Source organism: Nematolebias whitei, chromosome 11 (assembly GCF_014905685.2).
Source record: "Nematolebias whitei isolate Nwh7 chromosome 11, NemWhi1, whole genome shotgun sequence".
Lineage (NCBI taxonomy): Eukaryota > Metazoa > Chordata > Actinopteri > Cyprinodontiformes > Rivulidae > Nematolebias > Nematolebias whitei.
In genome coordinates, this window is record NC_056508.1 from 10,947,995 (window position 1) to 10,960,851 (window position 12,857).

The following is a 12,857-nucleotide window of genomic DNA, read 5'->3' on the forward strand; positions in this document are numbered from 1 at the left end:
ATTCGCATATAAGAATAATTAATGGTGGCCAAGGCCACCATTGGCCACCCCCTGGCTTCACCAGTGCATGTGGTAGTAGATAAAATTGTCCCGTCAGCTCATCAGGATCCAGCACTCTGCACCACCTTGGACAAGAAAAAAAATCTGCCTCTGTTTTTATACACAGTACAAATCTTACCCACATGAAAATCCTGCACCAAAAACATTAAGCATTCCCTGACTAAATGAAACAATGATATTCCTCAGAAACACTGATTTTTTTGTGGTGTCTCAATATAAATTATGAGCTCCTCAAATGATGAATCAAGATCTACTGTTCGTACTAATCAGAGATCCCTTTAAATATTATAGCAATATCAGTGTGGTCACCTACAAAAAAAAAATGTTTTGGATTGAAAATGAAGTATTCTGCATCGTAATCATACTTCATGTAACCCTAACAAACCAAGCTGCATTATAATCTGGTTAAAAAAACAACAGTAACTAACGTAATGTACCTCCTTATGAGACCACAGTCTCCTGCATGATGAACAGGGACACTCACCAATAGCCTTTACATTTAGCTACTTACTGGAAGTCAGTTTTTCATTAATTCTTTTATTTTTTGGAGGGGACAATTTCTATTTTTCCAAAATTAGGAAGGTTCAGACCCCCCAATTTGTAAACTACAGTTCAGACAAAGGTTCTATAAATATATATACATAATGTGTCTCTTCCGTTCTCTGCCCATTTTTCCTCTGTCTAAACTATTAATTTATTAAATTTAGTTTTACGGTGGTTTAAGATGTCAAAACAATTGACCTGAAACTTGTGCAGAACATTGGCCATGCACGTGGCATATAAACAAGAACAAGAAACCTATGTTGTTTAGTTCTGAGCTAAGTATGATAAATTGGGAGGGATGCCTGGTGTCTGATAAGACCCAGTTAAGCAGTAACTCGTGTGTGTTATTTCCAATGGTCATGTTTGCCTGTCTTCACTGTTGACCAATGCTGTAAACATTGTAAGCTTATATTCTCACAAAAAACATTTTATTTTAATACTGTTTTAAAAATAAAACATTCAAACATCTTAATCCCGATTTAGATTCTGTGACAAGCTATCTATTTACCCATCTTTAGTCTTCAAGCTAAGTTATGTTAGCCAGCTGTTGACAAAAAACATATTTAATTAAAATCCCAGCATCCCTTGAAGAAATGCATGTCACCTGTCAACGTTTAAGTCTGTTTTATACCAAGATCATTTTATTTTGGAAAATGATTGAGTTGTTGCCATTTAGGTCATACGTTTAAACTATGCATTGTAAGATCTCACACACGGGGCGGCTGTGGCTGAGTGGTTAGAGCAGTCGTCCTCCAATGCGAGAGTAAGGGGTTTGAATCCAGCAGCAGTCACATGCCGAAGTGTCCCTGGGCAAGACACTGAACCCCTCATAGCCTCTGATGTGTGTCCCATCAGTGTATGAATGTGATCTAAAGCACTGATTAGTCTCTTTAAAATGATTTGTTCAATTAGCTTTGTAGAAATCTAGCAGAGTGCTGTATGAATGAGTAAATGAGGCACAGATTGTAGTGTAAAGTGCTTTGAGTATCTTGAAACAAGATAGAAAGGTACTATATAAGTACAGTCCATTTCCACAATCAACAAGTGTTCGAAGTATGTGTTGTGAATGAGTCTCAGCTACCACTACATGAAAATGTAGCTCAATGGCCACTTTTGTGTTTGAAAAAGTCATTTAGCTGGGGTGGCCTTCTTGCCCCCCGTGGCAGAGCAAATGGGGGAATAAAAAGGTGAAATAGTGGAAGAGCTCCACTGGTTAAATTTGCTCCTCCATCCACTAGGATCTGTCACTCTGTGCTGCCTCGGACAAGAAATAAAGAACAGCCTCTGTTTTTCTACACAGTGTAACACCCACTTGAATTTCTTGAACCCAGAACATTAACAACAAAGTCCATGCTCAATAATCCAAGTATATAATCCAACATTTTTCAGTCAGGTCATCTGGACAGTTTCTTTTTTTGTGCTGGTACCAAAGAGACCGTCTTATCACAAGCAAAACTGGTTTGTCTCTTTGGTACCAAAGAGACCATCTTATCACAAGCAAAACTGGTTTGTTCCACTTTGGAGTAAACTGTTGGGGGAAGAATCAGTTTTGTTGTGCGTTTCCTTGACTGATGAAGCCTTCCGGATCGAAGGCGAAACGTTTCAGCACAAAAAAAGAAACTGTCCAGATGACCAGAACATTAAGGTTTACATGCATTCTCTGTTCAGCTCCAGTGCAGAAAAACACATCTTGAAAACGTCAAACATTCACTATTCAAATGCATCAGCAACAGGAGACATCGGGGTACTGCTCGTTAGCTATAGTTATTCATCCAGTTATATTTTCTTAAAGTTTCATTAAAATTCATTCACTGGTTCATGAGATTTTTGGCCAACAAATAAGCAGAGTTGAGTGTAAAAGTTAATGCAAATGTTTTATGCAAATATCCAGTGCAATGTGGCAGTGTTCAGTTGTCGAAGGTGTCTCTCAGATGCAACTAAAACAAATTTTCTCTCAGTATTTGTAAAACTGACTGAGTTGTAGCCATTTTTGTGTTTTGTAAGGTCAGCCCATATTAAATCAGGTTGACTTTAAAAGTTATTCAGTTGTGGAAGTGCATTGTTGTTTTCAGAGTTTCATTAAAATCCATCCATGGTCCATTTTGCAAACAGACCAACAAACACACACACACAAAGTCAAAGACAAAACATTATTAACGGCCTTTTGCCTTTGAGATAGAAGAACAATATCAAGCTTCTCATCTTGGTACTAGAAACTAAAGAATTGTATTGCAGCTGTGTGTGAAATGGCTGGGATGAAAGTCAGTTCCTCTAAAGGGCCCAACGTACTCATCCAAAGTGCTGAAATCTTCTCTCATTGTCGCAGTTGCGTGACAAAAATTGTGTAATTTTGTTTGCAGAGCAGTTTCGCCCACCCCTTCTCAACACAAGGCCTTGGCCAAACTTTTTCTCACAGGCGTAAATGATAAGTACTGTGTGACTGGTCAGAAGATTGAAGGTGTGTTTGTCAATGTGGAAATGTGCTTGGACAGTCAGCTGCATGACTAAACAAACACACTAAATTAGTCAAATGGCCAAACACTCCTGGAGGAAGACCTCGTGCATGGAGAAGTCTGTCTGCTGGAAAGTGTGGCGCTTTCTTCATGACAGAATGTGGCCAAATGGGGGATGCAAAGATGGAGTGGAGACTCTGGTGGGAAGAAAACCACGTGGTGACAGATACTGCAGTGGAGGGGTTTCCCATGAGCGCTGTGCTGTGTCTCGTGGACTATGAAAGGTGTGGGTGAAGACAAACGTCCACAACCATGTGACCACACGTCGACTGTTCAGCTTCAGACGGAGTACGTTTGGCTCTTCAGTCTGAGCCAAGGTTCTTAACCCTGAAACAGATTCTTGTTCACAAGTGACGGTAGGTTGGAGTATGAAATAGATCAACGATTCAGGGCCTTGTCCTCAGTAATAAGGTTGTTGCTTCAGTCACTTGTGGTGAAGAAAGCCTTGAGTTGAAAGGCAAAACTCATAATTTACTGGTCACCCTCACCTGTGGCCATGAGATATGGCTCATGGCTGAAAGTACGAGAACCCTGATACCAGTAGCCAAAATGAGCTTGATAGGGTGGCCGGGCTCAGCCATAGAGATAGGGTGAGAAGCTCCTGAAGCGGAGCTTCTGCTCCTCTGCATCAAACGGAGTAAGTTGAGGTGGCTCAGGCATCTGAATAACATGCCTCATGGATGCCTCCCTTTGGAGGTTTTCCAGGAATGTCCCACTAGTACGAGGCCCCAGGGCAGACTCAGAATTTGCCGGAGGGATTATTTAATCCTCTCTAGCCTTGGAACACCGTGGGGTCCCCCAGGAATTGCTAGAGAGTGTCGCTGAAGAGAGGGAAGTCTAGGTTTCTCTCCTGGATCTGTCGCCTCTGAGACTCGACCACTGAAAAGCGGTAGAAGATGGATATAAAGAAACTAATCCTATTTTCACAAAAGTCTTTCCTTCAACAACTCGGGTCTTTTTTGCAGGGACTGTTAAAACGTTCTGCAGTCTGTAACCACAGTGAGAGAACTGGCTTGTGTTAAGTGGAAAATGCTACATTTTTGTCCCAAATCAGTCATGTTTGAATTGGGTTCAACTGCCACCACATTCAGCCTCGTTTCACATTCTTTTCATTTTTATGTGTGGGATGGTTTGCTTTGGTTCAAAAAACAACAACCGCGTTGTGATGAAGTAACCCATCACAGTAATATTATTTATTCATTTCCTTTACTGTACCGCTCTGGAGGAGAGGCTGTAGCAGTCTGCACAGTCCAAAGGAGACTATAGGGATTCATTCATTTAAACTATGTTTTTACTTTAAATTGAACCTTTAAACTACTGGAAAGGACAAAGATTTATATTGTTTCTTCTCTTTTTCCATGCAGAGCTACAGTATCATGCCTCCCACGTCCCAATAAAAGGACTTTTCTCTGTTGTCTCTTGTTTGTAACAGGCTGCCTGCAGTGTCAAAGGTGAGTCTGTAAAGATTAGTTTGGCGACAGGGACGCAGGCTCTAAATGAGAATATGTTTCTTTTAAAGACCGTCAATGATTTGATACAGGAAATGCCAAACTATTTTCACACAAAGTGGGGAAAAAACCCATCTGAACAGGAATGTCAAGAACGGAAAGTTTTCTGTTCAGGAAAAAAGAAAAAAGTGAAAATGAGGTTTAATAAATCTGGAAAGGATTGTAGGGGTTTTGATTACCAGCAGGAGTTGAAATATGTTGAGTGCAGCTCTACTTCAATAAATTTAACAACCTTTACAGAACACCTACGTGTATCTGTGACAGAGTGATTCGATGCAGATCAGCACACGGACGTTGTCTCTGGCCTTCAGCTGACTCTTACTCCTCTTCACCTCACTGTGATCTGTAAGGAGGCACAATGATTAGTCTCACAAAAACACAATGTCTTCTTTTTATCTCCAACTGAGCATTTTAATTCTTAGGATCTGACAACCAAACATTCATATGCTCTTATTAACGCTGTGTGTAGAAAACATCTAAACAAATCGTTGCATTTTCACACAATAAACTACCTTTTTCATACATGAGGAACCTGCAGAGGTCCATACATGTTATGTTATACAGTGTTAACAGTAAAACTAAATATTCAAAGAGTGGTTCTTATTGCTAAAAAAGCCTCTTCTTTAAAACTCTGGAGAGGTTTAAACGTTAATGTGCTTCTGCATTTACACTTATCTATGTGCAAAATGTTTTTGGCAAGAAAAGGACTTTTAAAAGCAATTTCTAAAATGTAACTTGTCAGGATCTGTGTTTTTGGGCCATTTTGACTATATTTTTTGTGTTTTATAATTTGTGATCACTGTGTTTATTTTACTGCCTTATGCATTAGTTTGTTTTTCGGGGGGAGCGGTGGCGCAGAGGTTAGAGAAGGTGAGCCTGTGACTGGAAAGTCGCTAGTTTGAATCACCCTGACTGCAACATCAAACATTTGGGTGGGAAATGTGAAACACCCACGTCTGCCTCCACCCAGGGCGGCTGTGGCTGAGTGGTTAGAGCAGTCGTCCTCCACTGCAAGAGTTGGGGGGGGGGGGGTTCAAATCCACCAGCAGTCACATGCCGAAGTGCCCCTGAGTAAGACACTGAACCCCCCATTGCCTTCGATGTGTGTCCCATCAGTGTATGAATGTGATAAAGCTCTGATTAGTCTCTTTAGAATGATTTGCTCAGTTATCTTTGTAGAGATCTAGTAGAGTGCTGTATGAATGGATAAATGAGGCACAGATTGTGTTGTAAAGAGCTTTGAGTGTCTTGATAATATAGAAAGATGCTATTTACCATTTACCCCCATATTCCTCTGGACCCTTGAAACCCTCCCCCCCTCCACCCATCCCAGCATCTATGCTAGTAAGAAAAATGTCAGCCTTGGCCTTGAGTTGAGAAGGGCCAGGCGAAGCTACTATGAGAACAAAATGACACAATTTTCATCCCCCAACTACGTCAATGAGCCAATTAGGCCACTTCAGATGGAGAATGCAGGATCCTTATCTGCAAGGCTTGAGAAATTACAAGAAATATGTGAACAAACCATTTTTAGAGTTTTAATCATCAAACATAGTCTTTGTTGTGTTTTCTCAAGCAGCTTTTTAACCTTTGTACTACGACTCACATGTAATCATTTGCACATGTACTACAATTATAAACTATTTATTGTACTGAAAGTAACATCAGTTCAAAGTTTTAGTAAAAGTGTTGTGATATAATTACAGCTGCAGTATGTGCTTGAGTAAAAACAAAAACTGGTGTTGGCAGTGGTATAAAAAGTGTAGTGTGTTTATATTTTTCATTAAAAACCAACAGAATTTTACCGCCCATTATCTATTTTTAAGAATGTTTTGTGTAATGTATAGCTGATATTTATTTATGACACCTGGCTGAGAATACCCATCCCACACTTATGAAGTAAAGTTTTAATCAAGTATCCAAAAAAGTTAAATCTGGTCCTCTGGACATTCAAAAACACAAAAAACAAAACAAAGCAAAAAAAAAAAATGTAGATACCTTTCATCTCTCATCCGAAAGACTTCCTCAGTCTGAGGTGCTGTATTCAGCTCAGTCTCTTAAATAGCACCTTCTCAGAGTGGATCAACCAGTTTGCTGCTGACAACCAAAACCAGTTGCTCACATGATCAAGAAGGACCATCAGCCTAACAATGGATCATTAGCACACTGATGGCTGTTTACTATTCACAGGGGGTTGAGTGATACTAGCAATAACAGCATTGTAAGAGGGGGACAGTTGAACCCGGAGGCCTCCAACCCTGTTTAATGATGGATGATTTCCTTTCACAAAGATGGCCTCCTTTACTCCACTCTCAAACCATCATTCCTCTCTGTCCAGGACATGAACATCTTCATCCCTGAAAGAGTGACCGCTGGCCTGGAGATGAGTGTAGACCGCAGAATCCTGGCCTGATGATGTTGATCTTCTGTGCTGGGCCATCCTTTTGGCCAGTGGCTGTTTAGTTTCCCCAATGTAAGACTGATAGCAGCCCTCCTGACATTTAACAGCATACACAATATTACTCTGTTTGTGCCGGGGGACTGGATATTTGGGATAAACCAGTCTTTGCCATAATGTATTTTGGGGTTTAAAAGGCACTGGAACGTTATGTTTAGAAAATAAACGTCTCAGTTTCTCTGATACTCCCTCAACATACGGAATGACCACTGGTCTGGGTCTGGGTTCCTCCTTTTCACCTGATGGCTGACTGGAGTCCTGTTTGGGTTTCTTCTCTGCTTTCAGGAAGGCCCAGTTAGGATATTCACATTGCTCTAGAGCCTGTCTTGTGTGGGATTTCTCCTTCTGCCTGGCTCCTGAATTAGTGGGGATGCTGTCTGCTCTGTGGTACAGAGTTCTGATGACTCCTAACTTGTGCTCCAAAGGGTGATGGGAGTCAAACTGCAAATACTGGTCTGTGTGGGTGGGTTTGCGGTACACCTCAGTTTGCAAATGTCCTCTATCAGAGACTGAGACCTCACAGTCCAAGAAAGCCAACCTGCCATTTTTTTTTAACAATGCTGTTATTGCTAGTATCACTCAAACACCTGTGAATAGTAAACAGCCATCAGTGTGCTAATGATCCATTGTTAGGCTGATGGTCCTTCTTGACCATGTGAGTAGCTGGTTTTGGTTGTCAGCAGCAAACTGGTTGATCCACTCTGAGAAGGTGCTATTTAAGAGACTGAGCTGAATACAGCACCTCAGACTGAGGAAGTCTTTCGGATGAGAGACGAAACATATCTACATTTTTTTGCTTTGTTTTGTTTTTTGTTTTTTTGAATGTCCAGAGGACCAGATTTAACTTTTTTGGATTTTTCTACCTGGATTATTGAGCATGCATCAGGATATTTTATTCAAGTAGTGGTCAAAATGCAGAAATACTGAGCTGTCCTCATGTGTAGTTATTTTCTCTGTTACCCTAAAATGCAAGAACAGTTTTCACAAATCACAACATTGAAAAATGCAACGAAAGCCTCATTTGGTCAAACACAATGTGAAATCTGTCAAAAACAAAATGTCAAAAACACAATAACGAATACAAACACTATGTCAAACTTTAATCCTAACATGTTTAAATAACCATAATCTATCAAAACTAAAAGCTCCTCTAGAGAAGGGAGGTATTAATCTCCCAAATTTCAAACTTTATTATAATGTAGCACAATCAAGAACTATTTTTCTGTAGTCACATAATTACGTAATTACAATGGATATACCCCTCCCTGGGCTGCTACCTTACTGTGGTGGAGGGGTTTGAGTGTCCCAATGATCCTAGGAGCTATGCTGTCAGGGGTTTTACACCCCTAGTAGGGTCACCCATGGCAGACAGGTCCTAGGTGAGGGACCAGACAAAGTGCATTCCAAAGACCCCGGTGATGAGAAAAATAAACGGACCTAATGTTCCCTTGCCCGGATGTGGGTCACCGGGGCCCCACTCTGGAGCCAGGCCTGGAGGTGGGGCACGTGGGCGAGTGCCTGGTGGCCGGGCTTTTACCCATGGAGCTCGGCTGGGCACAGCCCGAAGAGGAGACGTGGGTCCCTCTTCCCATGGGCTCACCACCTGTGGGATGGGCCAAAGGGGTCGGGTGCAATGTGGGATGGGTGGTGGCCGAGGGCGGGGACCCTGGCGGTCTGATCCTCGGCTACAGAAGTTGGCTATTGGGACGTGGAATGCCACCTCACTGGTGGGGAAGGAGCCTGAGCTGGTGTGTGAGGCTGAGAGGTTCCGGCTAGAAATAGTCGGACTCACCTCTACGCATGGCTCTGGCTCTGGAACCAGTTTCCTTGAGAGGGGCTGGATACTCTTCCACTCTGGAGTTGCCCCTGGTGAGAGGCACCGAGCAGGAGTGGGCATACTTATTGCCCCCCAACTTGGTGCCTGTGTGTTGGGGTTCACCCCGGTGAATGAGAGGGTGGCCTCCCTCCGCCTACGTGTGGGGGAACGGGTTCCGACTGTCGTTTGTGCTTATGCACCAAACGGCAGTTCAGATTATCCACCCTTTCTGGAGTCCTTGGAGGGGGAACTGGAAAGTGCACCTCCTGGGGACTCCCTTGTTCTGCTGGGGGACTTCAATGCTCATGTGAGCAATGACAGTGAGACCTGGAGGGGTGTGGTTGGGAGGAACGCCCCCCCGATCTGAACCTGAGTGATGTTCTGTTGTTGGACTTCTGTGCTCGTCATGGATTGTCAATAACGAACACCTTGTTCAGGCATAAGAGTGTCCATATGTGCTCTTGGCACCAGGACACCCTAGGCCACAGTTCGATGAACGACTTTGTCATCGTCTCATCTGATCTGCGGCCACATGTCTTGGACACTCGGGTGAAGAGGGGGCGGAGCTGTCCACTGATCACTACCTGGTGGTGAGTTGGCTCCAATGGTGGGGGAGGATGCCGGTCAGACCTGGCAGACCCAAACGTATTGTGAGGGTTTGCTGGGAACGTCTGGCAGAGTCTCCTGTGAGACGGAGTTTTAACTCCCACCTCCGGGAGAACTTCGAACATGTTCCAAGGGAGGTGGGGGACATTGAGTCAGAGTGGACTATGTTTCGTGCCTCTATTGTCGAGGCGGCTTACCGGAGCTGCGGCCGCAAGGTTGTCGGTGCCTGTTGCGGCGGCAGGCTGAAGAAGGAGTCCTATCAGACCTTTTTGGCCTGTGGGACCCCGGAAGCAGCTGATGGGTACCGGTAGTCCAAGCGACATGCGGCTCGGGTGGTCCCTGAGGCAAAAACTCGGGCATGGAAGGAGTTCGGAGAGGCCATGGAGAATGACTTCCACACGGCTTTGAGGCGATTCTCGTCCACCATCCGGCATCTCATGGGGGGGGGGGGGGGGGGACCGGTACGCCAGCAACACTGTTTATAGTGGGAGTGGTGTGCTGCTGACCTCAACTCGGGATGTTGTGGGTTGGTGGGTGGAATACTTTGAAGACCTCCTCAATCCCACCGGCCCATCTTCTACTGAGGAAGCGGAGCCTGGGGACTCTGGGTCGGGCCCTCCAATCTCTGGTGCTGAGGTCACCGAGGTGGTTAAAAAGCTCCTCGGTGGCAGGGCCCCAGGGGTGGATGAGATTCGCTCGGAGTTCCTTAAGGCTCTGGATGTTGTAGGGTTGTGTTGGCTTACGCGACTCTGCAATATTACGTGGACATCGGGGGAAGTTCCCCTGGATTGGCAGACCGGGGTGGTGGTCCCCCTATTCAAAAAGGGGGACCGTAGAGTGTGTTCCAACTACAGAGGAATCACGCTCTTAAGCCTCCCTGGTAAAGTCTACTTGGGGGTTCTGGAGAGGAGGGTTCGTCGGATAGTCGAACCTCGGATTCAGGAGGAGCAGTGCGGTTTTCATCCTGGCCGTGGAACACTGGACCAGCTCTACACTCTCAGCAGGGTCCTGGAGGGTGTGTGGGAATTTGCCCAACCGGTCTACATGTGCTTTGTGGACTTGGAGAAGGCTTTTGACCGTGTCCCTCAGGGAACCCTGTGGGGGGTACTCTGGGAGTATGGGGTACCGGGCCCTTTGATATGGGCTGTTAGGTCCCTGTATGACCGGTGTCAGAGCCTGGTCCGCATCGCTGGCAGTAAGTCGGGCTTGTTCCCGGTGAGAGTTGGACTCCGCCAAGGTTGCCCTTTGTCACCGATTCTGTTCATAACTTTTATGGACAGAATTTCTAGGCGCAGCCAAGGTGTTGAGGGGATCTGTTTTGGTGGCCTTAGGATTGCGTCTCTGATTTTTGCAGATGAAGTGGTCTTATTGGCTTCATCAGATCATGATCTACAGCTTTCGCTGGAGCGGTTCGCAGCCAAATGCGACGCGGCCGGGATGAAGATCAGTTCCTCCAAATCCGAGGCCATGGTCTTGAGCCAGAAAAGGGTAGAGTGCCCTCTCTGGGTCAGGGAAGGTCCTACCCCAAGTGGAGGAGTTCAAGTATCTTGGGGTCTTGTTCACGAATGAGGGAAAAATGGAGCGTGAGATCGATAGGCGGATAGGTGCAGCATGAGCAGTGAAGCATGCGTTGTACAGGTCTGTCGTGGTGAAGAGAGAGCTGAGCCAAATGGCGAAGCTCTCAATTTACCGATCGATCTACATTCCTACCCTCATCTATGGTCATGAGCTTTGGGTTGTGACCGAAAGAATGAGATCTCGGATACAAGCCGCCGAAATGAGTTTTTTTCGTAGGGTGTCTGGGCTCTCCCTTAGAGATAGGGTGAGAAGCTTGATCATCTGGGAGGGACTCAGAGTAGAGCCGCTGCTTCTCCACGTCGAGAGGAGCCAGTTGAGGTGGCTTGGGCATCTGTTTAGGATGCCTTCTGGACGCCTCCCTGGTGAGGTGTTCCGGACACGTCCCACCGGAAGGAGGCCCAGAGGAAGACCCAGGACACACTGGAGGGACTATGTTTCTCGGCTGGCCTGGGAACGCCTCGGGATTCCCCCGGAAGAGCTGGCCCAAGTGGCTGAGGAGAGGGAAGTCTGGGCCTCCCTACTTAGGCTGCTACCCCCGCGACCCGACCCCGGATAAGCGGAAGAAAATGGATGGATGGATGGATGGATGGATGGATGGATGGATGGATGGATGGATGGATGGATGGATGGATGGATGGATGGATGGATGGATGGATGGATGGATGGATGGATGGATGGATGGATGGATGGATGGACGATGGATATATCCCACCTTGGACAAACATTGAAAGGACTTTGCTCCATCCACTAACTTTAAAAGGTTTAAAATACTTTGGCTATTGGAAAGACATAGGAGGGACAGCTAATAACTTAGTTTTGGATCACACATAAAGTTGTTAGAATTGTCATAAGTTTAGGATTAAATGTCAGACTATATCACAACACCCCATGATGGCATAGCCCATCTTTACCCTCTCATTTTTCATATGGATGTCTTATAGATGGAAAGAATGAGAGAAATTTACTACAGGAGGTATCTGTGAGGATGGAATTTAAAGTCCTCCTACTGACTTGTAAAAATATTTACAGCTGAAAAGCTGGAGAAAAGACAAAAACAGAAATTCTTTTCCAAAAATATAATGTAAAAGTCCATTAGAAAGAGAAGTTGAAAAGATGATTTCTCCTAAAAAGATTATATCTCAAATTTATTTACTGACAAACAAGCATTGTAGATATGAACATATAACTAATAAGGAAAAACAGGAAAAAGATTTTACAAATACGAGATTCAGACTGACACAAATAAATCTGTTAAACCGAATTAGTATCTTAAAAAACTCCATCAGTTTTACCCAACCCATTCCCCTAAATGCTATAGATGTAATGAAGATGGAGCAGATTTACATCATATGCTCTGGGACTGTAAGAAACTGAAGATGTATTGAGGCTGAATAATCTTACAGCTGGGTGAATTATTCCAGAAACAAATTATGAGTGACCCCAGTGTTGCCTAGGCCACTTGTGGCTTCTGGAACTCACCAGCATGTTGGAATCAACCTTGGAGAAGGCTAATAAGCACAGACCAGCAGAAAGCTTACAAATCTGACCATTTTGGATCATCGAGAGTACTAGCAGAACTCAAGACTGACGAGAAAAACAGTTTGCCTGCGCAAAGACAACTGTGGCTTATCTGAATCTGGCCTCCCCATTCGGCCTTGGATAGGCCAACTAATCAAATTGCTCACGGGGATGTGTAAACTAAGAAAGCTCTGCTACAATAAAGCTTATCTGATTCTGATTCTTAATATAATGTCCATCCGCAAAAACGATGCATT

General features: G+C 44.4%; 1 protein-coding gene across 1 annotated transcript in view; it reads right to left on the bottom strand.

Annotated features, from left to right (window-relative positions):
* c1qtnf12 (C1q and TNF related 12) overlaps positions 1 to 12,857 on the bottom strand; it is a 114,783-nt gene that overhangs the window by 6,547 nt on the left and 95,379 nt on the right. The window contains exon 6 of the mRNA XM_037683798.1: positions 4,874 to 4,967. Coding sequence (XP_037539726.1) covers positions 4,874 to 4,967 — 94 coding nt within the window. The remainder of the gene's footprint in view (positions 1 to 4,873; positions 4,968 to 12,857) is intronic.